Genomic DNA, 26,513 nt, shown 5'->3' with positions numbered 1-26,513 from the left:
TAACGGGAGAAACATGTCTGCCTCCATGCTGCGAGCGACCGTCCGAGCGGGCAGTAAAAGAAACAGAATGAATACTTTGTAATTACGCTCTACACTCTGTTTCAGCCAAACATTTTAACAACAATTTAACAACCTTGTAACAATGTAAAGAGAAACATGTCTGGCTGGTATCTGTGCAGCAGCAAAGTGGTTGACGCCTAGCTTTCTGGCAGAAACCCTCCATGGAGCCCTAACTGGAGAGACAGTATTCGATCAATAAAGAAATATTGATTAAGCTGTAACCATGGTTACCACTGAGTAAAGAGGGTAACTGTCCATCTCAAGGTCACAGAGAACAAAGCATAGGTCTAAAACAATCCCAGCGATGACTCACACCAGTGTCTCCTATAGATTACGTGCTTTCAAGGGTGGCTCTTGTGTTTTACAGATTTATTCATGTAATCTATCAGATTTGTAAAAATCCCCTTGTACATATGGAAAATGTAACTGAATTGAGAGTTTCTGTTGCAAATTTACATCTGTGCTGTAATCTTCAAAGATGACCAGAGGAGCCTCGACTTGGTTGAATCTGGCAATCCTTCTCACTATGGCCTCTGCCTCAGCCACTCTTCTGACTGAAAGTAGCCATCGAGGAGACTCTGGAATTAACCTGCGTCAGCATCGAGAAACTCAAAAGTTCAAATCGGACCAGAGCGGCTTAAGAATCAAACCGAGAGACAGCATGAAAATTTATATAATACTTCACTATTTGAAGCATCAAATTGCTATTTTTTGTTAGAATCATGGTATTTGTACGGCAAGGTAGGTTAAACTGAACACAACAATGTCTTGGAGAATAACCTACCACCAGATGGGGATGAAGACGAAGCCAGGAAGAGAGACAACAGACAGCAGATACTTCCAGTCCCTTAAAAGATAGGCACTGACAGGCAGCAACATGTAGCCTACAGAAAATCCAATATTTAAAGTCAAAGATGAGAACATGATCCTGACATTGCCGGTTAAGAGCTCAGTGCCTGCAAAAGAAAGAGAAACAGGAAAACATGATAAATTTAGATATCAGTGAAAAGATACATTGCGCTGTACATTAATAAGACATGTACAGCGCATAATGATAATATTCCAGTATATCTACACTGAACCAAAATAGAAATGCAGCACTTTTTCATGAGTTGAAATCAAAGATCTAAGACTTCTTCTATAAACACAAAAGGTCTATTTCTCTCAAATGTGGTTCACCAAGAATCAAGAATCAAGAATCAAGAAATGTTTCTTGTCATTCAGACACTCTCATGCCCGAACGAAAAACAGCACTCAGGTCCCAGCTCGAGGCACACAACAAACACACATTCATTCAACTTAAACTAAATATATACACAAAAGTGACAAAAGTGATTGCACGATCCCCGGTAGGGTCCAACACGGAAGCAGTGCATTTGGCCTCCGAGTTATCCACTGTTCACAACTCTCACAGCATCAGGGAAGAAACTGTTTTTGAACCTGGTGGTTCTGGCCCTGATGCTGCGCAGCCTCCTCCCAGATGGGAGGGGGGAAAACAGTCCGTGTGCAGGGTGGGTGGGGTCCTTCATGATGCAGGTTGCCTTTTTCCTGCACCTCCTGCTGTAAATGTCACTCACGGTGGGTAGGCTGCTCTCCGAAGTCCTTTGGGCCGATTTAACCACCCGCTGCAGGGCCTTCCTGTCTGCAGCAGAGCAGCTGCCGTACCACACCGTGATGCAGGATGAGAGGACACTCTCCACCGCACACCTGTAGAAGGACGACAGGACAGGGGAGCCCATACCTGCTCGCCTCAGCCTCCGCAGAAAGTAGAGGAGCTGGTGGGCCTTCTTTACTAAGGCGGCTGAGTTAGTCCTCCATGTTAGGTCGCTGGCGATGTGCACGCCCAGGTATTTGATGCTCTGGACCACCTCGACAGCCGCTCCTCCGATGTAGAGGGGAGGGGGGGTGTAGCCTCCTTTCCTGTAATCCACAAACATCTCCTTCGTTTTCTTCACATTGATGCAGAGGTTATTATCTCTGCACCACTGCACCAGATGTTCCACCTCCTGCATGTACTCCGACTCGTCGTTGTTGAGGATGCGTCCCACCACTGCTGTGTCGTCTGCGAACTTGACGATATGACTGCTCGGATACTTGGCTTTGCAGTCATACGTCAGCAGGGTGAACAGCAGAGGGCTCAGAACGCATCCTTGAGGGGAGCCGGTGTTGAGGATGATGGGGGCGGAGGAGATGTTGCGGATTCTCACAGTCTGCGGCCCGTTCGTCAGGAAGTCCAGAACCCAGTTGCACATCGATGGGTTCAGCCCCAGTGTCACCAGTTTGTTGACCAGAGTCTGCGGGATGATGGTGTTAAATGCCGAGCTGTTTAAGTCTGTGTTAGTGAGCACTTCTCCTTTGCCGAGATGATCCATCCACCTGACAAGATGCTGACGAAACAGTGTGATTATTGCACAGGTGTGCCTTAGGCTGGCCACACTGCAAGGCCGCTGAACTCTGCATTTCACAGATATGCATGAGGGGGTCAGAAAAGCAGCCCGTATCTGGTGCGAGCACCGTTTGCCTCACGCAGTGCAACACATCTACTTTGCATGGAGTTGATCAAATTGTTGATTGTGGCCTGTGGAATGTTGGTCCACTCCTCTTCAATGGCTGCAAAGTGCTGGATGTTGGCAGGAACTGGAACACGCGGTCATATACGCCGATCCAGTGCATCCCACACATGCTCAATGGGCGACATGTCCGGGGAGTATGCCGGCCATGCAAGAACTGGGATGTTTCCAGCTTTCAGGAATTGTGTCCAGATCCTTGCAAACTGCAGTCAGGCCAAGGCCCCGGTGAGGACGACCAGCATGCAGGTGAGCTTCCCTGAGAAATTATTTTGTTATGCAAATCAATTTTCTCATCAGCTGTCCGGGTGGCTGGTCTCAGACGATCTTGGAGGTGAAGATGCCGGAGGTGGAGGTCCTGGGCTGGCGTGGTTACACGTGGTCTGGGGTTGTGAAGCCGGTTGGATGTACTGCCAAATTCTCAGAAACAAATTTGGAGACAGCTTATTGTAGGGAAATGAAGATACAATTTACGGGCAACCGCTCCTACTCAAAACATGCGACATCGGTGACTTTGTGCTGTGTGATGAAACTGCACGTCAGAGCGGCCTTGCAGTGTGGCCAGCCTAAGGCACACCTGTGCAATAATCACACTGTTTCGTCAGCATCTTGAGATGCCACACCTGTCAGGTAGATGGATCATCACGGCAAAGGAGAAGTGCTCACTAACACAGACTTAAACAAGTTGGCGAACCACATTTGAGAGGAATAGGCATTTTGTGTTTGTAGAAGAAGTCTTAGATCTTTGATTTCAACTCATGAAAGATTGGAGCAAAAACAGAAGTGTTGCTTTCCTATTTTTCTTCAGTATGTAAGTATATAGTCTGTCTATTATATTAAATCACAAATCCATAATGTTTAATAATATAAATGGTCTTATTTACCCAGCACAAAGCCAGCTACATAGTTGGAGGCATGTGAAAAACCGTTCAAGAAATAGAAAATACAGAAAACTGTCCATGTAGGTGAAAAGATTTCAACAAAATTAAAAACTGTCTGAGCCGCCATGGTTGCAATGAGAATAGGCTTTCTTCCAAACCTAGAATGACAAATAAAAGAATGAAATAAGAACCATATAGCTCTTCAAAGAACATTCAGGTTACTTAGCATAATGGATTACATCTATAACACATAGCTAATACAATATAATGGAGCATTGCACAGCAGAACTATACATTAGAAAACACTGAATAACATGTAGAAAAAAAGGAATTGGAGAATAGGGAAGAAAATATGTTAAATGCTCTTAAAGTAATCCCTGTTTTGACAAAAAACACAAGAATATACCTCTACTACGTAAATACATAGACAAAAATATATACCGTATTTTTTGGATTATACGTCGCTCCGGATTGTAGGTCGCACCAGCCAAAAAATGCATAATTAAGAAGAAAAAACCATATATAGGTCGCACTGGAGGATAAGTCGCATTTTTGGGGAAAATTTATTTGATAAAATCCAACACCAAACAACATATAGCACAAAGAACATGCTAACACGTTTACCAAAATATCAGGTTTTACTCCGAATCACGAAATCCAAGGAAATCTTCATCCTCTGTGTCACTTTTGAACAACTCCCCCAACTCGGCAGGTAGACAAGACGCCGCTTCCTCTTCTACGTCGCTTACATCAGACTCGTCGTCAGTTGCAGTTCCAATTATTCCAGCCTTTCTGAATCCCGACAGGATGGTTGCGGTTGTCACTGAAGCCCATGCTTTGTCGATCCATTCAATGACTTCCAGGAAAGTTGCATGGCGCATTCTCCCGGTTGCCGTGAAGCTGTGCTCTCCATCCGTCATCCACTGCTCCCACAGGTTACGCAAAACTGACTTAAAGCTCCTATTCACGGAGATATCAAGTGGCTGGAGTATTTTGGTTAAGCCTCCAGGGATGATGGCAGGTATGGAGTTGAGAACTTTTAATTTATTTTTTAACTGTGGTGTGATGTGCGCTCTCATGCTATCCATCACAAGCAGAGCTTTGCGTGCTCTAAAGAAGCCATCCGGTCGCTTATTGTAGCACTTTGTAAGCCACAAGTTCATCATTTCTTGATCAATCCACCCTTTCTCATTCACGGCGATTTCAACTGAGGAGGATTGGATTTTTGGCATGGTTTTTCGTTTGAAAATGACCATTGGTGGCAGTTTTGATCCGTCTCCACAACATGCCAGCACCACTGTGAAGTGTGATCTCTCATGACCAGTTGTAACAATATTCACACTTTTTTGCCCTTTCTCTGCAACACTTCGGCCCATGGGGATGTCAAAAGTGAGGGGGACCTCGTCCATGTTAATAATATGATCCGGTGTCACGTTGTGATCACTTACATGCTTTTCAATGAACGCGCGGAAACTGTCAACCTTGGCTTGGGAGTCCGCTGGCAGTTTTTGGGACAGTGTCGTCCTAGCTCTGATAGAGAGGCGTTTGCGCTGCATGAAGCGGTAACACCAAGAAGGTCCTCCCGCAAAGCCGTTTATATTCACTTCCCTGGCAACCACTTGGGCGTGGAGACGCAACTGCACCGTTGACAAACCTCTCCCAGCAGCACGTTGTTCAAGCACCCATGCGTGAACTCGTTCCTCCAACTGCGGCCACCTAGCTTGTCGCCCGCGATTAGCTTTCTTTGTTTTCTTCATTTCAGTAAGCGTAGCCTCCGCTTTTCGCCAGTCCCTTACAAGTTTTTCGCTCACTCCAAACTTTCTTTCTGCTGCTCGATTGCCGTTTTCGGCTCCATATTTCACTATCTGAAGCTTGTAAGCCGCGGAATATGACTTTCTTTTCGGCGCCATTTTCAATCAGCCCTTCTAATTTATGTTTTTAGATAACAGGTGTGACAGATAACTCTGAACCTCCAGAAACCGCGACAGATTCTGACGGGTCACAGAGTTTCCTGTAACACCTGTTATAGAAATGTGTAGGCTACTGTCTCTGCGCTCACAGATTTTGTAAAAAAAGCATATATAAGTTGCTCCGATTTATAAGTCGCACCCCCGACCAAACTATGAAAAAAACCGCGACTTATAATCCGGAAAATACGGTAATTATTTCTTCTTCTTCTTTGGAGGTCACCAATGTTGTTTACGTCGCAAGGCATTCTGGGTGTGACGTGAAACGGCTGCAGCACCAAGCTCACTGCTATTCTTTAGTACTGCAGCGATTTTTTTAGCAGCGCTCAGCTCCTCTGTTACTCTGACGCCGACAGCGTCAGCAACAACGTGAGGACAGTGAGGAAGAAGCCAGAGATGAAAATGAAGAAAATCGACGGGAGGACTCTAGACTTGGTCGTTGTGGTTGGTGTCTTTCTGGCATCTGTGTCACCATGGCGACAGAGAGAGAGTGAGCGCGTTGCTGTAAAGGGCTCCATTTTATTGCTGTCGCCCTGCATGGTAATTATTAGTTTCATATACTGGTATTTACTATAAACTAATGATCACAGTGTGTTTGTGTGTGTGAACGGTTGTTTGTCTCTGTTGCTCCGCGATATGCCGGAGAGGCAGCCGACAGGAATTACGCCTTTCGCCCGCAGCAAGCTGTGATAGACTCCGGCAACTTCCCTGACCCCCTAAAGCCGAGAAAGCATTAGAAACTGAATATAAGCTATTAAAAATGCGTGCTACTGATTCTGTCAATCTTGTACTCCGGTGTCTTCCATAGTTGAAGTAGAAGAAATGCATTTTGTGTCTTTTCGCCTTGTTCACACTTGTCACTCGTGAGCGTGTGTGTGTGTGAATGCAGCTTTGGTGCGCGCCCCGTGAGTGACCCTAAGGAGCAGATGTTTGTGCCTGTCTGCCAAAGTCCAGGCTGCAGTCACAGATAATGGAGCCAATGTGGTTGCTTCTGTACGCAAAGCAGGTTGGGCACATTATCCATGTTCTGCACACACCATAAATCTGGTTGTGAAAGACTCCATTAAGACCCTCCCTGAGCTTCTTGACATCCAAAGCAGGTGCAGTGCTATTGTAGCTTTTTTCCACCACAGCACAAAAGCAACAGAGAAGCTCAAATAAGTAAAGAAACTGAAGATTCCAGAGCACAAACTCATCCAATCAGTTGAAACGCGCTGGAACTCTGTCTTCTACATGTTTGAGAGACGATGTGATCAAACGGAAGCCGTTACCACTGTACTTTGCCTTCTTGGAAATAGCTCACCATACTGGAGTGAGGAACTTTGGTCAATGGTTTGTCTCTCCCATGATGCCTTCAGACCATTTGAAGAAGTAACAAGGGAAATATTATCTGAGAAACGTGTCTGTCTCAAAGGTGATCACCCTGGTTGCCTTACTTCTGAGATCAACTATTCATGTTATAAATATCCATCCATCCATCCATCTTCAACCGCTTATCTGGGGCCGTGTCGTGGGGGCAGCAGCCTAAGCAGGGAAGCCCAGAAGCCCCGGGCACTTCCTCTAGCTCTTCCGGGGGGATCCCGAGGCGTTCCCAGGCCAGCCGAGAGACATAGTCTTCTCCAGCATGTCCTGGGTCTTCCCCGTGGTCTCCTCCCGGTGGGATGTGCCCTGAACACCTCACGAGGGAGGCGTCCAGGAGGCATCCTGAATAGATGCCCGAGCCACCTCATCTGACTCCTCTCAATGCGGAGGAGCAGCGGCTCTACTCCGAGCTCCTCCCGGATGACTGAGCTTCTCACCCTATCTCTAAGGGAGAGCCCAGCCACCCTACGGAGGAAGCTCATTTCAGCCGCTTGTACCCGCGATCTTGTTCTTTTGGTCACTACCCAAAGCTCGTGACCATAGGTGAGGGTAGGAACGAAGATCGACCGGTAAATCAAGAGCTTTGCCTTTCGACTCAGCTCTCTTTTCACCATGACCGATCTGTGCAGAGTCCGCATCACTGCAGACACTGCACCGATCCGTCTGTCGATCTCCCGCTCCATCCTTCCCTCACTCGTGAACAAGACCCCGAGGTACTTGAACTCCTCCACTTGGGGCAGGATCTCCTCCCCGACCTGGAGGGTGCACTCCACCCTTTTCCGGCTGAGAACCATGGCCTCGGATTTAGAGGTGCTGATTCTCATCCCGGCCGCTTCACATGCGGCTGCGAACCGATCCAGTGAGAGCTGGAGGGCACGGCCTGAAGAATCCAACAGGATCACGTCGTCTGCAAAAAGCAGCGACCCAATCCTGAGGTCACCAAACCGAACCCCCTCAACGCCCTGGCTGCACCTAGAAATTCTGTCCATAAAAGTTATGAACAGAAACGGTGACAAAGGGCAGCCCTGGCGGAGTCCAACCCGCACTGGAAATAGGTCCGACTTATTGCCGGCAACGCGGACCAAGCTCTGGCACCGGTCATATAGGGAGCGGACACCCCGTATCAGGGGGTCCGACACCCCATACTCCCGGATCACCACCCACAGGACTCCCCGAGGGACACGGTCGAATGCCTTCTCCAAATCCGCAAAACAGATGTGGACTGGTTGGGCAAACTCCCATGAACCCTCAAGGACCCTGCCGAGGGTGTAGAGCTGGTCCACAGTTCCACGGCCAGGACGAAAACCACATTGCTCCTCCTTAATCTGAGGTTCGACTATCCGGCGGACCCTCCTCTCCAGTACCCCTGAATAGACCTTCATGGGGAGGCTGAGGAGTGTGATCCCTCTGTAGTTGGAACACACCCTCCGGTCCCCCTTCTTATAAAGAGGGACCACCAGCCCGGTCTGCCAATCCAAAGGCACTGCCCCCGATGTCCATGCGATGTTGCAGAGTTGTGTCAAGCATGATAGCCCTACAACATCCAGAGCCTTAAGGAACTCTGGGCAGATCTCATCCACCCCTGGGGCCTTGCCACTGAGGAGCTTTTTAACTACCTCGGCAACCTCAGTCCCAGTGATGGAGGAGCTGACCCACGAGTCCCCAGGCCCTGCTTCCTCACTGGAAGGCATGTCAGTGGGATTGAGGAAGTCATCAAAGTAGTCCCTCCACCGATCTACGATGTCTCGAGTCGAGGTCAGCAGTGCACCATCCCCACCATACACAGTGTTGACCGTGCACTGCTTCCCCCTCCTGAGACGCCGGATGGTGGTCCAGAACCTCTTCGAAGCCGTCCAGAAGTCGTTTTCCATGGCCTCACCGAACTCCTCCCATGCCCGGGTTTTTGCCTCAGCAACCGCGGTAGCTGCGCCCCGCTTGGACTGTCGGTACCTGTCTGCTGCCTCCGGAGTCCCACAGGCCAAAAAGGCCTGATAGGACTCCTTCTTCAGCTTGACGACATCCCTCACCACCGGTGTCCACCAAGAGGTTCGGGAATTGCCGCCACGACAGGCACCGACCACCTTACGGCCACAGCACCGATCGGCCGTTTCAACAATGAAGGCACGAAACATAGTCCACTGTGTCCACATAGTCCATTGTGGTTGTTTCAAGGGGTCCGTTGTTCTAGGGAGAAAATTTGCCAGGTCTGTCCGGCATCCTCCCCCACCATCAGATTTGACTCACCACCAGGTGATGATCGGTTGACAGCTCCGCCCCTCTCTTCACCCGAGTGTCCAAGACATGCAGCCGCAGGTCCGGTATGACGACTACAATGTCAACCATCGAATTGTGGCCTAGGGTGTCCTCGTGCCAAGTGCACATATGGACACCCTTATGCTTGAACATGGTGTTCATTATGGACAATCTGTGACGAGCACAGAAGTCCAATAACAAAACACCACTCGGGTTCCGAGCAGGGGGGCCATTCCTCCCAATCACACCCCTCCAGGTCTCACTGTCATTGCCAACATGGGCGTTGAAGTCCCCCAACATAACGAGGGAATTCCCAGAAGGAGCACTCTCCAGTACCCCCTCTAAGGACTCCTAAAAGGGTGGATACTCTGAACTGCTGTTTGGACCATAGGCACAAACAACAGTCAGGATCCGTCCCCCCACCCAAAGACAGAGGGAGGCTACCCTCTCGTTTATTGGAGTAAACTCCAACATACAGGCACTGAGCCGGGGGGCAATAAGTATTGCCACACCTGCCCGGCGCCTCTCACCAGTGGCAATTCCAGAGTGGAAGAGAGTCCAACCCCTCTCAAGAAGAATGGTTCCGGAGTCCTTGCTGTGTGTCGACGTGAGGCCAACTACATCCAGTTGGAACTTCTCAACCTCGCACACCAGCTCAGGCTCCTTCCCCGCCAGAGAGGTGACGTTCCACATCCCTAGAGCTAGTTTCTGGAGCCGAGGATCAAACCGCCAAGGTCCCCGCCTTCGGCTGCCACCCAGCTCACACTGCACCCGACCCCTTTGGTCCCTCCTATGGGCGGGGCCCGGGTCCGGGCGAGGGAAGTCCAGGACCATTTATTGTGCTCATCATAAGGGGTTTTTGAGCCACCCTTTGTCTGGTCCCTCCCCTAGGACCTGTTTGCCATGGGTGACCCTACCAGGGGCATAAAGCCCCTGACAACTGACCTCCTAGGATCATTGGGACCCCTCCACCACGATAAGGTGGCAGCTCAGGGACGGGTTATAAATATATGTGAATAATCTCTCTCTCTCTTCCCCGTAGTCTTGTGCTCTCTCCCCCTATGTTTGTCCTTCTTTCTGTCTCTGTCTGCAGGTCCTTCTGTCCGTGGTGCTGCAGAACCTGGACCTGTGTCCCTCAACACTGATGTCCACATCGCTAGCATTAGCATTTATAGTTTTATTCATATTGTTTTTGACTGTTCCTGCTCTGTCTCTATATTGCTTCCCTATCCATCTCCTTGTATTTGACTATCCTCCGACCTGCCACTCTCTCTATATATCAACCCAGCCGGCCAGACAGATGGCTGTCCACCATGAGCCTAGGTTCTGTCCAAGGTTTCTGCCTGTTAAAGGGAGGTTTTCCTTGCCTCCGTTGCCAAGGTTCTTGCTCTTGTGGGTCAATTTGGGTTCTGTTTTTCCCTACAGGTTCCCTGCTAATCCTATAAAGTGCTTTGAGATGACTTTCTGTTATGATCTGGCGCTATAGAAATAAAACTGAATTGAACTGCATCTCATGAGGCCCAAGGCAGCAAGCTAGCTGCCAAGATTTCCCTGTCTGAGCAAGAATGCAAAGAAACAGCTGGGAATAATGGCAACATCTGGACCTGCAGAAAGGATTTTCTGTAAGGCAGGACAGTACTTAACTCAGAGAAGAAGTGCATTAAAAGGGAAGGATGTAAACACGTTATTGTTCCTGAACAGAAACTCTGCTGTCAATATGTGAACAGAGCCAAAAGGGCACCTCAGGGGATTCTTCCTTGGGGGGGGGGGGGGCTTTGTGAGCAGAGCCAGAGGCCAAGAATGAGAGCCACTTGTAATTTACACTTTATTTGCACTACTGACTTTATTTTTCACAATATCGTGAAATGGAAGGTATTTATGGTTGTTATGTTGACATTGTTATATTTATATTTTTGTTACATTGCTATGGCATGCCGTTCAGGAACTTATTATATATATATATCAAAAGTGAGGTCTGAGAATATGGACCGAACTCTGGAATATATATTTGAAAAATCTGAGAATATGGACCAAACTCTGGAATATATATTTGAAAAATCTGAGAATATGGACCGAACTCTGGAATATATATTTGAAAAATCTGAGAATATGGACCGAACTCTGGAATATATATATGAAAACTTTGAGAATATGGACCGAACTCTGGAATATATATTTTGATATATATATATATTTGGATATTTTCAAATATATATTCAGACATTTTCATATATATATTCAGAAATTTCAATATATATATTCAGACATTTTCATATATATATTCAGAAATTTTCATATATATATTCATAAATTTTCATATATATATTCAGAAATTTCAATATATATATTCAGACATTTCGGTGCATGGGAATACATGTATGAAAGCTGCGGTGTAGTGGTTAGGGTTCTGCACTCACGCCCCTGTTGGCCCCTGTTCGGTTCCCGGTCGTGATGACTCAAGATCGCAGCTGTGCCGTGGTGATGATGAATGTACTTATTAGATAGAATGTATTTGAGTAATTTAATATTGGTTTTATTTTTATTTGTATTGCAAAAATTGTACTGTTAAATGTCGATGATTTATGTACTAAGGACTTTCAACGGAAACAAGACCGCAAGGGCTTTTTTTGAAATGCTCCTCTTAGACAGGATGTTTGACTGTACTTGTACTGTAATACATGCTACTGTGTGACTGTACTTGTACGCTAACATTCTATCTAATAAATATATTCATCATCATCATCATCCAGAATGCCTTGCGACGTCAACAACATTGACAACCCCCAAACAAAAATACTTTTATATTTTTGTCTATGACGTATTTACATAGTAGAGGTACATTCTTGTATTTTTAGACCGATTTGTCAAAACAGTCAGGGTTCGCTTTAACGGATGTCCTGAATAGTCAAAAAAAATGTTTCAAACTCTGTGTCTCTGTTAATAAACTACTGCTCTACTAATGTAATGTTTTCATTACCTGTCTGAGATCTGCCCTACGAAGAAAGATCCAAAGAGAATTCCCAGAAACAAAACTGTGGAGGTGAATGGTTGTTTCCACCCTTCGCTGCATACCAGGTCAAACTGAAGGATTCACGAATGAAAGAATCAGGTAATACTCAGTTTACTGTTCACTCAACAGGTCTCGCTAATTCAGAAGTTCGTGTTGAACAATCTTTTATTGTTCTGGCGGAAACAACTGTAAATTAAAGCCGCAAGCGGCGTCAAAGGCCCTCACGGGCCAGCGGGTCGTTGAGCTGTCCTGCCGACGCACGCCGCTTTTGTCCTGGGTGCTTCATAAGTGTTTATATTTGAGCTGCATTCGTTTCTCACAGTTTAGTCAAATCTATATTGGGATAATATGGGACATGTTGGCCATTGCCATGGCAACAGCGTACAAAATACAGCATGGGTGTTATTGACTTTTTTGACTGGCATGTGTGTGAGAATGTATGTCGCAAATTTGAGACGTTTTCATGGTAATATGTCTATGATCATTTCTCGTTGTTTGCATTAGAATAACATGGGGAACTTTCGCCATTGCCACAGCAACACTGTAAAAACAACGACATGGTTACGATTGGGTTTTTTGATCGGGACCACATGAGGGAATTTTCTAGCAAATTTTAATAATTTCGGGCAAACTATTTTTTAAATTCTCATTCAATTTTTGTTCTCGTTCTGTAGGGGGCACTGTGAGGCCGATTGTCAAAGTTTCACTTTTAAAGTGTCCAGGTAAGAAGGGTCAATAAGTTTTTAAAATTTGGTTTGGATTGGAGTGTGTATGGGCAAACGGGAGCAATTTTTGGTGTACAAAAAATCTCAAAATTCTATTTCAAGTTTGGAGCTTCGCCGCATGGAAACCGTAAAATGTATAAAAACAATTTGGATACCTTTTGATGCCCCACCTCTCTAGATGGTGTACAATTTCAGCTCATTTGGTGAAACGCCCTAGGAGGAGATGCAACGTTCAAATGCAACGTCAGTGTTAATGCTCACTCAGCAGTTTATACGTTTTAATCCAGGCCGCCTTCCTGTTTGTCTGGGGGCGTGGCTATGATAATAGTTTTTTTTGCCCTGACATGATGCATGTCTGTACCGAATTAGGTGGCTGTCCGACAAAGTTGGCACCAGACCCCTCCCCATAAGCGCAATACATTTAGATTTTTATAGGTGGCGCTATCACGCCACTTTTTCATGCCCAATTGTGAAACATGTAAAACTAGAAAGACAATCAGAGATTGCAGACCCTCGCCTCCAAAAGACTATTTGATCTTGTGAGACAGTAAACAGGGCTTCCGGATCAGAGGGGCCAAACCTGCTCTAGCTTGCTGCTCCGGAACGTACTACAAGACTCCTTCTGGACTCTTTTTCCCATCATGCCATTCGTGTCCCTCCCTCTTAAAGTGGCAGTTGTAGGGTTTTACCATTCCAGATGTAAAAATAATTCTAGAATCTGGATTCAGATCCGGATCAACGCCATTCTCGGGGAGGACCGAGCCACGGACAGAACCTTGCTTGTGTAAAATTTTCAAGTCGATTGGGTTACTAGTTTTTGAGTTATGTGCTCGGACAGACAAACAAGCAAACAAACAGACAGACAGACAAACAAACAGACAAACGCACCCAATTGCAATACCCTCGCCTCCTCTTCGGCGAGGGTAAAAATACATTTTTCACCGGACCTAAATTTGGTTCAAAATTCGGTGAGTTTTCGAGTATGTTAAAGGGGTCAAATTGCTTTTAAACAGCAGAAGAAAGAGTAAAGTTTGTTTTTTTTACTCAAAAACAATATGGCTTTTTTTCGTGATTACTGCATAAAATATATTTTCGGAATGGTCTCGATGAGGGCTACGCGTCTGTGGTGGATGTGGCTGAGGAGAACTTTTTGCTCGTCATCGACCCCCACATGGCAGTTGGCCTATAGGCCCCCATGCGTTTTCATGCAATAACAATATGGACTTCACCACGCCTAAGACATATTATATATTTTTGGACAAGTCTCGATGAGTACTACCCATGGCGGAGGTTGAATGCCGTTGGTTGACTCGCTGCGCTCGTCAACTAGTGTTTGTGTGTGTATGTGTGCTGTTGAGAGGGTGTGTGTGTGTGTGCTGTTGAGTGTCGGTGTGTGTGGGCGTGAGTGTGTTAGTCGTCGTCAACGGCATTGTGAAGGTGAATGTCGATAGTTAACGAGCGCAGCATAGTTTAAGGATTAAAAAAATTCAGGCAAATTGATGCACTTCAAATATTTTCTGTTGCAGACTAAAAATGGTAACAAAGTTATTCTTTGTTGTAAGTTGATCTATATTTCTTTCTTTTTCACATTTCCTTTTGTGTTAATTACAAGAATGTTTTTTTGGTTTTTTTTGGGGGGGGGGGGGGGGGGGTCGCAAAAAAATCTTTTCTTACCAGGGGGGTAAAAAACTGTTATTGCAACAACTGCAATCAGTTCAAAGTAAACTCCCACCTCAGTTACAATGGTGGATTTGTAGGTGTCTCTGCTGTAGCTCCATCCATCCACACAGCCCTCCTGCGCCACATCTGTGAGGTTGATGTCTCTGCCAGGAATGAGTCCCTGAGCTGAGAGATTTCTGACCACATCCAGCCTGTACCTGCTGCAACTGCTCAGCTGCTGTTCCCCATCCACAACCTGAAAGTCACAAAAAAAAAATGGAAAAAAAATCTTTGTATAACTCCCGTGACCCGCAAAGCGAAAACGTGGTAGAAGATGAATTAAGTCATGTTGCTATACCATACAAGAAAAGGTGCTGTGTTGTTTGAAATTCAACAAAACACATTGACAACATTTTCTAGCACTGTCTGTGACTACTACTGTACTTTCTTCTTGCCCCGCTAGGGGTCGCCACAGCAGATTAATTTATCCACTTCACCCTGTCCTTTGCATTGTCCTCCCCAACATCAGCCACTCTCATGTCCCCTCTCACTACGTCCATGTCCTCTGGACATGTCCAAACCATCAAAGTCTGGTCTGACCTTGTCTCCAGAACGTTTAACCTTCACTGTCCCTCTTATTGTCTCATTTCTAATCCTGTCCAACCTGGATAATCCCAAGGAGAACCTCAGCATCTTTATCTCCTCCACTTCTAGCTCCACCTCCTGTCTTTTCCTCAGAGCCACTGTCTCTCAGCCATCCATCATGGCTGTCCTCACCACTGTCTCTAAGCTGTCCATCATGATGAATGAATATATTTATTAGATAGAATGTTAGAGTACAAGTACAGTCACACAGTAGCATGTATTACAGTACAAATAACGTCAAACATCCGGTCTAAGAGGAGCATTTCAAAAAAGCCCTTGCGGGCTTGTTTCCGTTGAAAGTCCTTCGTACATAAATCATCCGCAATTAACAATACAAATAAAAATAAAACCATGGCTGTCCTCACCACTGTCTCTAAGCCGTCCATCATGGCATCACTGTCTTGTAGACCTTTCCCTTCATCCTCGCTGACACTCTCCTATCAGAGCACACCAGATACTTTCCTCCACCTGTTCCAGCCTGCCTGCACACGATTCTTCACTTTCTTTCCACATTGTCCATCACTCTGCAATGGCTGTGTAGGTTCTCAGTCGTCCAGATAATTATAAATCACGATTAGCAAAAAGGTTTCTGCTCCAACAAGAGTATAAGTATCTAAAATTGCTGCCAGTCTCTCAGAACTGAAGAAACCTCTTGGATTAGAAGTGAATCATCTTCGATCGAACTTGAACAAGTCCAGTTGACCCTTCTTTTTTGCTCATCCCTGTACGTCGCCATTCCTAGTCTCAACACAAACATTGCATATGTGGTACTCTTCCTCGGCATAAAGCCACAGAGCCATAGTCTAGCCTCAACCACCTTTTCCCATAACTTCATCGTATGACCCATTCGCTTTATCCCCCTATAGTTTCCACAACTCAGTGTGGTATTTTCCTTCCGGATGGTCGCCCTGGTGTTGTTGTGCTAGAGAGGACTAGTTAGGCTGTTGAGCTTTGCTCGTGTTTGGAGACGACAGACACATATTCAGGGCTGCTACAGACAATCTGGACGAGTACACGGACACGGTGACCTCATGGATCAGCTACAATGAGGAGCGCGTTGTACCAACACGCACCAGGGTGAGTTATGCAAATGAAAAGCCCTGGTTCACCTCGAAGCTCAGCCAGATTAGACATGAGAATAGAATAGAAAGCCTTTATTGTCTTTGCATAGTGGATATACAAAGAGATTAGGAGCACTGCTCCGCCCGGTGCGTAGTACAACATAATAATATAAGAAAATGCAGGTAGATGTGACATAAAATTCAAGTATGTTTTAAAGAAAGAGACAGCACGCAGGAGTGCAGACAGGGACAGCTATAAGAAAGTGAAGTACAGGTTTAGCAGGGAGCTGAAGAATACTGAATCAGCATATTCACAAAGACTCCAGCAGCAGTTCTCTGCTAACGACCCTACAGTAGTATGGTGGGGCCTTAGGGCCATTACCAACGACAAGCCCAAAGCCCCCCGAGCTCTCAATGACCTGCCGCTTGATCAGCATTTAAATATGCACGACGGCCTCTTTGATCGCCCAGCCCTCGACACACTCCCAGACTCTACAACATGGAGGGCACTTCATCAAAGGCCTCCACACACACTCCTCCCACCTCACCTACCCTCTGCATCCGGGAGCGAGATGTGCACAGACAGTTCATGAAGCTGAACCCCCACAGATTTGTGGCGCCGGACAATGTTTCCCCCTCCACCCTGAAATACTGTGCCAGTGAGCTGACTCCTGTCTTCACCGACATTTTTAACACCTTCCTGGAGTCCTGTCATGTGCCAGCCTGCTTCAAATCATCCAGCATTGTTCCCCAAGAAGCCAAGGATCACAGGACAATGACTGCAGACCAGTGGCGCTGACATCTGTAGTCATGAAGCAATTTGAGTGCCTGGTCCTCCACCACCTCAAGACCATCATCGCCCCCCCCTTGTGGACCCGCTGTAGTCCGTGTACCAAGCCAACCGTAGATGACACAGTCATTCTGGCCCTCCACTTCATCCGGAGCATCTGGACTCCCCAGGAACCTACACCAGGATTCTGTTTGTGGACTTCAGCTCTGCTTTCAACACCATGCTCCCGGGACTGCTCCAGGACAAGCTGATCCAGCTCGACTTGCCCAACCCCCTCTGCAGGTGGATCACTGACTTCCTGATGGACCGGAGGCAGCATGTGCGGCTGGGGATTATAGTCTCGGATACTCGGACAATCAGCATAGGATAAACCCAGGGCTGTGTACTTTCACCCTGGCTCTTCTCCCTGTACACCAACTGCTGCACCTCCAGCCATCAGTCCGTCAAACTGATTAAGCTTGCGGACGACACCACCCTCATCGGGCTCATCTCGGACGGTGATGAGTCGGCCTACAGGAGGGAGGTGGACCGGCTGGTGTCCTGGTGTAGCAGCAACAACCTGGAGCTGAACAGCCAGAAAACAGTGGAGATGATCGTGGACTTCAGGAAAGTCACAGCCCCACCGTCCCCCCTCACCCTCACAGTCTCCCCTACCCCCGTCTCCATCGTGGACTTTTTCCACTTCCTGGGTACCACCATCACCCAGGACCTCAAGTGGGAGCCGACCAACAGCTCCCTCATCAAGAAGGCTCAGAAGAGGTTAGATATTTGAGTTATGCATGCATGCTCACAATACACAGGTTGCACAAACACTCTTAGTTTCTTTATCTCTACATACTTTATGATAATAATCACACACATAGATTAATCACATATAAAGCATCACATAGGGTTAACTGATAAATGGTGGGAATAAGTTAGGGCCCTAACGGCCCATCCCAGGAGGAGGGTGTTTTGACGCCCACTATAAAGATAACTGCCGTAAGACTCTTCTACAGAGTCCCGCTTCTGTCTGTCGGAGAGTCCAGCGCTGTATTTCCTTACCAGCTTTGTAATTACTGAAAACCGTCAGTAAACTTGATTCGTTTTATAATCCAGACCTTTCAACAAATTGTAAATGCAACAATGTTGGGACTTTCAGCTTGCAGTTGTGAAAACAACCTTAGTCTATTACGGCATGCCCTACAGTGTAGCAGATGCTGTAGTTTGCATTTTATTATTGGCATTACTGTTACATGTTGAACGATTGCACCGAAAAAAAGTCCTAGTCTGTGTACCCTCATTGACAATGGCAATCAACTGATTCTGATTCTGATGGGACAAGCTGAAAGTACAATAGTAGTCATGTTAGCTGCTACAAGAAGTATGAAATGCAATTTTAGCAGTGTCATATTCATAGTATAAACATGTATCAATTACAGGAATGAGTAACACTGTTGCTTCTGCCAGCAAGGCGCTCTTGGAAAGCTGAACGTTTCCTAGCCAAACGGGGGAAAAAAGGTGGCAAATTATTACATTGTACTTTTTTTTTATTACCTCTATTGGAATGATAGCGTTGTGCCAGTAGTCAGTGAGGTTGACCTCTGGAACCAGGCAGTGGTGAGCAGGACTATCCCCCACAAAGACAATTGAGAAAGTGTTTATTCCATTTTGTATAAAGCTGGCAGAGAGCAGGAAAACGACAATCTGCTGGAAACGTCCCCATGGACCCAAAAAAGCAATGGTTTCTTCATAGTCCATCTTCTCAAAATCCTACCTCTGCCCATAGAGTCTTAACTGCAATAAAAGGACAAATGTATTTAACTGATTCCATCTCACCTGACAGCAAGCCACACCTCCACGAGAAAATCATGGGGCCAAAAGCAAAGTTCAAGTTAATATTACTTGGGAGTATCGTTATTTGCTATGAATCACAAATTATACTGTATTCTAACGCTCACTCTCATACTTGCAGCAGGGCATTTTTATCAGTGCCAAGGTGGTTTTTCTGTTTATCTGTTATTGTTACTTATATTGGAGGCTTTTTCAAATCTAAAATCTTAACACTTTAAACTCCATTTACGGACTCAAAAATCAGTTAAAAATACACATCAACTCCGATTCACTTAGTTTTCATGGTTGGTGTATAGAGATACCAAGAACAATTTAGAACCTTTTGATGATCCAGATCACCATGTGGACGGTGTAGATCCAGTTAGGAGGGGAATGATAGGTGTGAGTGTGATCATGTGTGTGTTTGTTTGTCTTTTGTGTGGCCCCGCAATGAGCTGGCGTCTTGTCCAGGGTGTACGCCGCCTCTCACCTGTAGTCAGCTGGGATAGACTCCAGCAACACCCATGACCCGCAAGGCTGAAAAAGTGGCAGTAAACGAGAAGATTGAGGTCATTTCATCGACAACAAAATGGATGGATGGATGGAAAGCCAGTGTAAAAGGATGAGCAATGTACCGTGAGGCTCCACATTTTTATATTATATGTTATCAACCAGGTATGTTGTTTGTAGCGGCCCTTTTCATAGCTGATGTCGGCTGAGTTTGGGCTGGACCGTATTCTAGCGACGCACATTGATTTTTATAATATATGTTATCAACAACGTTCCCTCTAAGCTGCTCGCACTGCTGATGCGTTCTCTGAGCAGCGAAAATCTCCGCTGCGCACAAAAACAAAATCCAAGCTGAATTGAAAATAAAAGAAACACTTAAAAAATCATCCTGTGCTACTTTTCAATGTGAGCCAGTGAGTGACCGGTGACCGGCTGCTGCAGCTAACGATGAGAGTCAGTGACGTGCAGTCAGCGGAGGCAGGTGAGGCACAGCCTCACCTGTCATCATACAAAACCATATAAAAATCATGTATTTGTATTATTAAAAATAATATAAAAATTATATAAGATATAATATAACATCAGTGATATTATATTATATATTTTATGATTTTTTCATTTTTAATAATACAATTAATGCGTCACGTATTCTTGTGCTCAGCGGCATTAAAATACTGCAGAATGAGGCTAGTGTAATACCGCCTCTCGCCGATAGGAGACCCGTGAGTGACTCAGCGCACTCATCAGCTGATCCGCTCGTTCGAGACGGGCTTGTAAACGCGGAAGCGCTGGCTGTCTGGATGTCTGGACGTCAAGCAAGAACCCGTGTATTCTGCTTTTCCTGCCTTCTTTTCTCAACTTCTGACGATGTCTGGACTCGGATGGGATATTGCGACATGAAGAATTTACCGAGAAGCCTCCAAACACGAGCAACGACCGCGGCGCGCACATTCCAGCTGGACACACACACACGTCTCAGAGTCAGAACATATGTTTAACAGTTATACTGTTGTGGACGGGTGCGAGGGGACCCCAGGGAACAGAGGACGGAGATGTCGCGATCGTGGACTTTAAATTTTACTGATATGTCCATCAGGAAGCACAATATCCTGGAGCCGCACACAGGATTGCGGGGCGGCTGGAGCCATATGAAAATATCTATATAACAAAAAACACAGCCGAGTAAGAAAAACCAAAAAGCCAGCTCTAATAAAAACCGGTCACAAAAAAAAGAAAACGCTACGCAGGACCCGGGCGCACGGATCAGCTGCGGTCGGCAAGGACGAGGCGAGACCCGGGGACGGGGAGCGGGGACGGGGAGCGGGGACCGGGACCGGGACGGGGACGGGGACCGGGACCGACAGAAAGACGTGCTGCACGTAGAGACGAGAACCGAAGAGTGGTCCGACGGGGAACAGCGGGCGGAGCAGGGCTTATGAGGGCTGGTGGCGATTTGGCTCAATCTGCCTCAGGTGCGCCCGGGGTGACCGCAGCCAATCCGCACGCCGCAGGTCCAGGAGCGAGAGGCAGAAACAGGTGTGCGAAATAACATTAACGAGTGCAGCAACATGACCCTCACATAAACATCAGTTAAACTTTAACTGATCAACACACGCATCCACACACACCCAACGCTGCACGCACACTGATGCGCAGAGTTGAATAATTTGATTAAATCTCTTGTAAATACGCAGATTATGTGTGGTCTCCCCTTTTTGTCATAAACTGATGAGCCAGGTTTGTGACAATATGTAAAAAATTCTGGTACGAATTTTTAAACAAAACACGTTAAATGTTGCCAATCAAATGATGAACAAGCTGTAGGTTCATTTATTAGTAAATCTGACTGTGCCTCACCAGACACGAACCTCGCCGCACGTCACTGATGAGAGTCACGTGCGTTTTTACGCAGTTAATCGACGTCCGCCGCCACAGAGGTGTTTGAGCGAACAAAGCGGCGTGGCCGATGTGGAGGGAAGACGCTTAATAATAATGACGAGGCGAACGGGCGGTGACGTCATCTCGGCACGCCAGAGTGGAAAGGAGACGCGATTCTTTCACACTAGAACTACCAAGGCAGCCATTTTGACTGCTTTCAAAATTTGCAATGTTATAACTTGGTTTAAAAAAAACAACTATGTATCAATGGGATCCTGACTTTTTCTAAATGTGTGTATATATTATTATAACATTGTTTTATTACTACCTCAAATGACCATAGCAGTCAAATTGACTGCATGCTTTTACGGGACATGCCAAACGTCACTCTGTGCTACATTGTCCTGCTCTTTCTCCTGCTCTATTGTCTGTTTGTAATTTAGGCTCTGTGAAGCTAAAACTTCACTCTGAACCCAAAAGAGATGAAAATGACAAGTAGAAATAAAACGAAAGTTATGGAGGCTTTTGCCTTGATTCAGAGCCTTGGTGAGGAAGACTCTGATGAAGGGTGACCAGTTGTCCTGCATCGTGCAGTATTGTACAGCATTTTTATCTCAAATCCGGCATCACGCAAATAAGCAAAGCAAATTGGCATCACAACAGCAGAGTGTCTTCAGTTGGCTGTCCACCCCCTCACAGCCTTTTGTGAAGTTCATCATAGTTAATAATTATCACTGTAATTATTGTAATAAGGTCTAATGACAGCACCAACCTGTCTCATAGAGATAATTGTTGCAGTTGGAGTTGGCGTGCGTCATTGCAGAGACGTTATGTTGCGTCAATTAAACAAATAAAACACACAATCATTGTAGTTTTCATTTAGTGGCCTGATGCTTTTTTTTTTTTACCTATTCCATCGAGTGTTAAAGATGGAGCGCAAACAGAAGAAGAAACGGCGAGACTGGGGGAGATGTTTTCCTTTTGCTGCACTGGCTGAGAAGTGTGAGGCTGTTCTGCAGAACCCACATTCTGGAGGTCATTAAAGTGTGAGGCTGTTCTGCAGAACCCACATTCTGGAGGTCATTAGTATGAGGCTGTTCTGCAGAACCCACATTCTGGAGGTCATTACTAGTGAACATGTTGAATTCAAGTCCATAATGAGGCTAGAACTTAAACGTGGGTCAATCAGCACCTTCTCAGACGTGGTTCTGCAGCACTAAAATCTAGGAGCTAAAACATCTCAGCTGTTTGTGCTGCATCTCAAGCATCCAGAGCAGAATGAGAAAGAGAACTTAGTTTAATGAAGCGTATTAAAATAGCATCCAGAAATGCTCCTGAAGTGTTTGGACCAGCCGATGCGTATAAAGTCAAAGCTGCAGGCAGGCGAGAAGTGGAATACTTAAAAATAATTCCTACCCCTTTGTAACTATTATTAAGTTTGTAGCAAAATATTCAACATAAATACTCATATTAATAAACTATAAAATACTATCATATATAAAGAAAAATATATATACTCCTCATCATCCACAGTTAACACCATTCCTCCTCTGTATCCAAATAAAATTGTACTTCCTTTGCTTGTTAATTTTCTGATTTATTTGTTGATTTTATCTCTTGTTTTTATGTTTTTTTATACTCTTGTGCACTTTGAGGTTTGCGTTCAAATATAAAGTGCCTTCAACATAAAATGTGTTGTTATGATGTTGCTCACATTTATCCGAGGGTCTGCTCAGGGAGTTTGTGTGTTTGCTCAGACACATGAAAAACTAGAGGGAACATTGGTTATCAACCAGATTAAATGGAAAGTGCCTCCAAAAGTTCCCACTCTATCCCATGACTCCTTCCTGCATCACACGCTGCACAGACTACACAACGCAGAAGTCCACCGGTCACACTTGGAGTTCCGACGGGCTTTCGGAAATGGAAATGTATGTGTTTAGCAACAAGGAATTCACTGTTATGACGAGCAGAATGCACTGGCTGCAGAGTTGTGAGTGAGTATGTACATATGTACAATTTAAATGGCCGATACGTATGCAAATATACAAAATTTGTATTCATTTTCATGTCCGCATTATCCACCTTGCGGGTCAAAGGTGTTGCTGGAGCGGGCGAGAGGCGGGGTAAACCCCGGAAGAATCGCCAGCATATCTCGGGGTCCTTCGTGTGTAAAAATACACCAAGTTGTCGGTCGTTCGGGGTTTCGTTTACCATTGAAATCATTTAGCAACGGGGCGTTCGAAACGTAACTCTGTTGTTCATTTTAAATTCCTTTGCAGTTGTCCAAGTGGATGTGGAAATCGTCCTAGGCGGAGGAGCCGGACCACATTCAGGGAGCTGAACAGACTACTGATCCCCAAAGGAGGAGATGCAGACAGAAGCAATCATCAGAGGCAAATGGAATCCTTCATTTTCTGCATCGACGGTGAGCGTATTGTGTCACTTCCTGTTTGCTTGTTTCACGGCTTGGTTGTGTGCTCTCTGCCTGTAAAATCATTCACACTATCTGTTCTTTTGCCACATAAATTGACCTTCCATTCCTGTCAAATATTTTAGAGAAAGCAGATGCCAGTCACCTGTGTGAATTCTTACAAGACAATACCATATTTTCACGACCATAAGGCACACCTAAAATCCTTTAATTTTCTCAAAACTCTACCGTGCGCTTTTTATGTCATACACGGCGCTCAAAAATCAGTCCAAATTTTTTATTACGACGTTGGTAAGCGACAAAGCCGCACCGCTAGATGGATTGTCGGAGCGTGGCGGCTGCTGTAGTCAGGAGCCTCGCGGAGTGATACGTACCGGTGCTGTCCTTCACCATAGTACTATAGTTAGGAGCCTGGCAGAGTGATATGTACTGGTGCTGCGCTTCACCATAGTATTATGGCGTGCTGACGAAGCAGATTTCCAACTCGAGGCTGTCAGTCCCGCAGCAGAACACGGGAATAGAGCAGCGGCGAGAGAATCCAGCATTAATGAATAAATGGAGGAAGAGGAGGAAGCAAGAAGAAGACCTGCAGCTTCTCATCTCCTGCAATCTGCGACTCCGTGCGTGCCGATCTCACCGATACGGTCTAAACCCAAGTGAAGCAAGCTAACTAGCTAAATAGCAAACTAGCTTATCATCATCATCCCGGGTGGATTAACCTAAGAACTCCAACCGTTCAACGTTAAACTGCGAGCTGCGTGGGAGCGTTGGACGACAGAAGGAGAACACACGTTCACCAAGACAGGGAGGCGACGCCGGGCAAGTTTCATCTTGAGAATAAGTTGAATAAAGTTTAACTTATCTGACTGTCTCGTTTTGCTTAATGCGCCTTTAAGCGTTCATTGATGTTGCGCGAAGTTGCGCCTTATAACCAGGTGCGCTCTATGGTCATGAAAATACGGTAAGTTATTTTAGGTTTTTCAGTCGTGTTTCAGAGCTCATCATAGCACAGAGACAGCATTAGTTAAAGTCACCAATGACCTTTAATAGCGTCTGATAATGGACTTGTCTCTGTGCTTATTTTATTAGATCTCAGTGCAGCCTTTGATACAATAGATCATCAGATTCTGTTACAGAGGCTGGAACAATCTGTTGGTGTTAGAGGATCTGCATTAAACTGGTTTAGATCATATTTATCTGATAAATCATTACACAAGATGGCACATCGATACAATTCCTGCTCTCGTCACTCATAAAAGTTGGGAGAGCTTGACTCAAGAACAACTACCGTATTTTCACACCCATAGGACGCACCTAAAAGTCTTAGATTTTTTTCAAAATGTGCAGCGCGTCCATTGGTCCGCGCGGCCTATTTGTTGTTGTAAGGCGGACTCAGTCAGGCGCCTGGCGGAGTGATACGCGACGCGCTCCACCACAGTAAACTATTATGGCGTGTTGACGGAAGTGGCTGCCGGTCCCGCAGCAGAACACGGGAATAGAGCAGCGGGGAGAGAATCCAGCATTAATGAATCAATGGAGGAAGAGGAGGAAGCAAGAAGACGACCTGCAGCAACTCAGCTCCTGAGATCTGCGACTCCGTGCGGGCCGATCTCACCGATACGGTCTAGACCGGAGTGAAGCAAGCTAACGCGCTAACGGGCTAACTAGCAAGCTAGCTTAACATCGTCATCCCCGGTGGATTAACAAAAGAACTCCAGCCGTTCAACGTTAAACTGCGGGCTGCGTGGGAGCGCTGGACGACAGAAGGAGACCACAGTTCCACTCAGAGTGGAAGGCAGTGCAGCGCCACAGTTTGACTGGATTGTAGCTGCTTCGGCTAACTGTCTGCTAGCATTGTTGTTCGCATCATTTCCGAGGCGCCGACGCCGCCGCACGGAAAGTGACTGGCAATGAAGAAAGAGGCCGGCATGTTTGACGGAGATCTAGCGCTGCTGTTCACTACAGAAACAGAGGATGAGGACTTTGATGGGTTTGATTAATGACTCTGTTTTGCTCCGGCTCTATTTCTTAAAACGCGCACCAGTATGCTTGTTTGATTGATGACGATTAAAGATGTGAGTACCAAGCTCAGTTTTACTCCTGCTTTATTTTGCGCACCTATCATGCCGGCGCCTTTTGAGCCGCGCGCCCTTTGTATGTTTGAAATACCGAAAAATCAGCTGTTAATGAGACTGCGGCGAATCAGCAGGTGCGCCATAAGGTCGTGAAAATACGGTACGTTGATATCTTGGTCTAAGTTTCACTATCAAGGTTGTGTTTGATAAGGCATTATTATGTCTGGTTAAGGCAGACTAGCGGTTTGCAAGGGAATTGGGGAGAGGTAAAAAAAAAAAAAAAGCTTGTGCACAGGGAGTCAACCCCAGGAAGGGACAGGAGCGGAAAGGTTCACTCAATAATCACTTGATCAAAGTTCATACAGATTACTCTCACTCAGCATGTCATTACAAAGGTTGGGAGGGATATGGCTCCGTCTAGATTTAAAGGGGACATATTATGAAAAACAAACTTTTCCCATGTTTCAACACTATTCTGGTGATTTTGGGTCCAAACCCAAAACAGCTAAATAAACCATCCAGTCAATCCTTCGTGTAGGTCTGTAATCACCTCCTGAAACGCGTCTGGAAGAAATCCTTCTCGACGTGACGTCAAGCCGGGCGAACGCACACAAAATGTTCGTGCACATGCGTGCGTCACTGTGTCTGCGCTCTGTTCACCATCACGGTGACGAGAAAGCTGAGCCGAAAGCCGAAGCTCTCCATTTACCGGTCGATCTCCTTTGCTAACCTCACCTGTGGTTACGAGCTTTGGGTAGTGACCGAAAAAACAAGGTCATCTGTACAAGCTGCTGAAATGAGCTTCCTCCGTAGGGTGGCTGGGC

At 46.0% G+C, this 26,513-nt stretch overlaps 1 protein-coding gene across 1 annotated transcript in view; it reads right to left on the bottom strand.

Moving 5' to 3' along the window:
- LOC137900357 (organic cation/carnitine transporter 2-like) overlaps positions 1 to 18,720 on the bottom strand; it is a 31,341-nt gene extending 12,621 nt beyond the window's left edge. Inside the window, exons 1-6 of the mRNA XM_068744425.1 lie at positions 18,517 to 18,720; positions 14,558 to 14,740; positions 12,068 to 12,171; positions 3,512 to 3,666; positions 845 to 1,016; positions 517 to 649 (exon numbers count right to left, since the gene is read on the bottom strand). Coding sequence (XP_068600526.1) covers positions 517 to 649; positions 845 to 1,016; positions 3,512 to 3,666; positions 12,068 to 12,171; positions 14,558 to 14,740; positions 18,517 to 18,720 — 951 coding nt within the window. The remainder of the gene's footprint in view (positions 1 to 516; positions 650 to 844; positions 1,017 to 3,511; positions 3,667 to 12,067; positions 12,172 to 14,557; positions 14,741 to 18,516) is intronic.
- Between the last annotated feature and the right edge of the window lie 7,793 nt (positions 18,721 to 26,513).

Source organism: Brachionichthys hirsutus, chromosome 10 (assembly GCF_040956055.1).
Source record: "Brachionichthys hirsutus isolate HB-005 chromosome 10, CSIRO-AGI_Bhir_v1, whole genome shotgun sequence".
In the NCBI taxonomy this organism is placed as follows: domain Eukaryota; kingdom Metazoa; phylum Chordata; class Actinopteri; order Lophiiformes; family Brachionichthyidae; genus Brachionichthys; species Brachionichthys hirsutus.
Note: the sequence above shows the minus strand (reverse complement) of the source record. Positions and strands in the feature narration are given on the sequence as shown.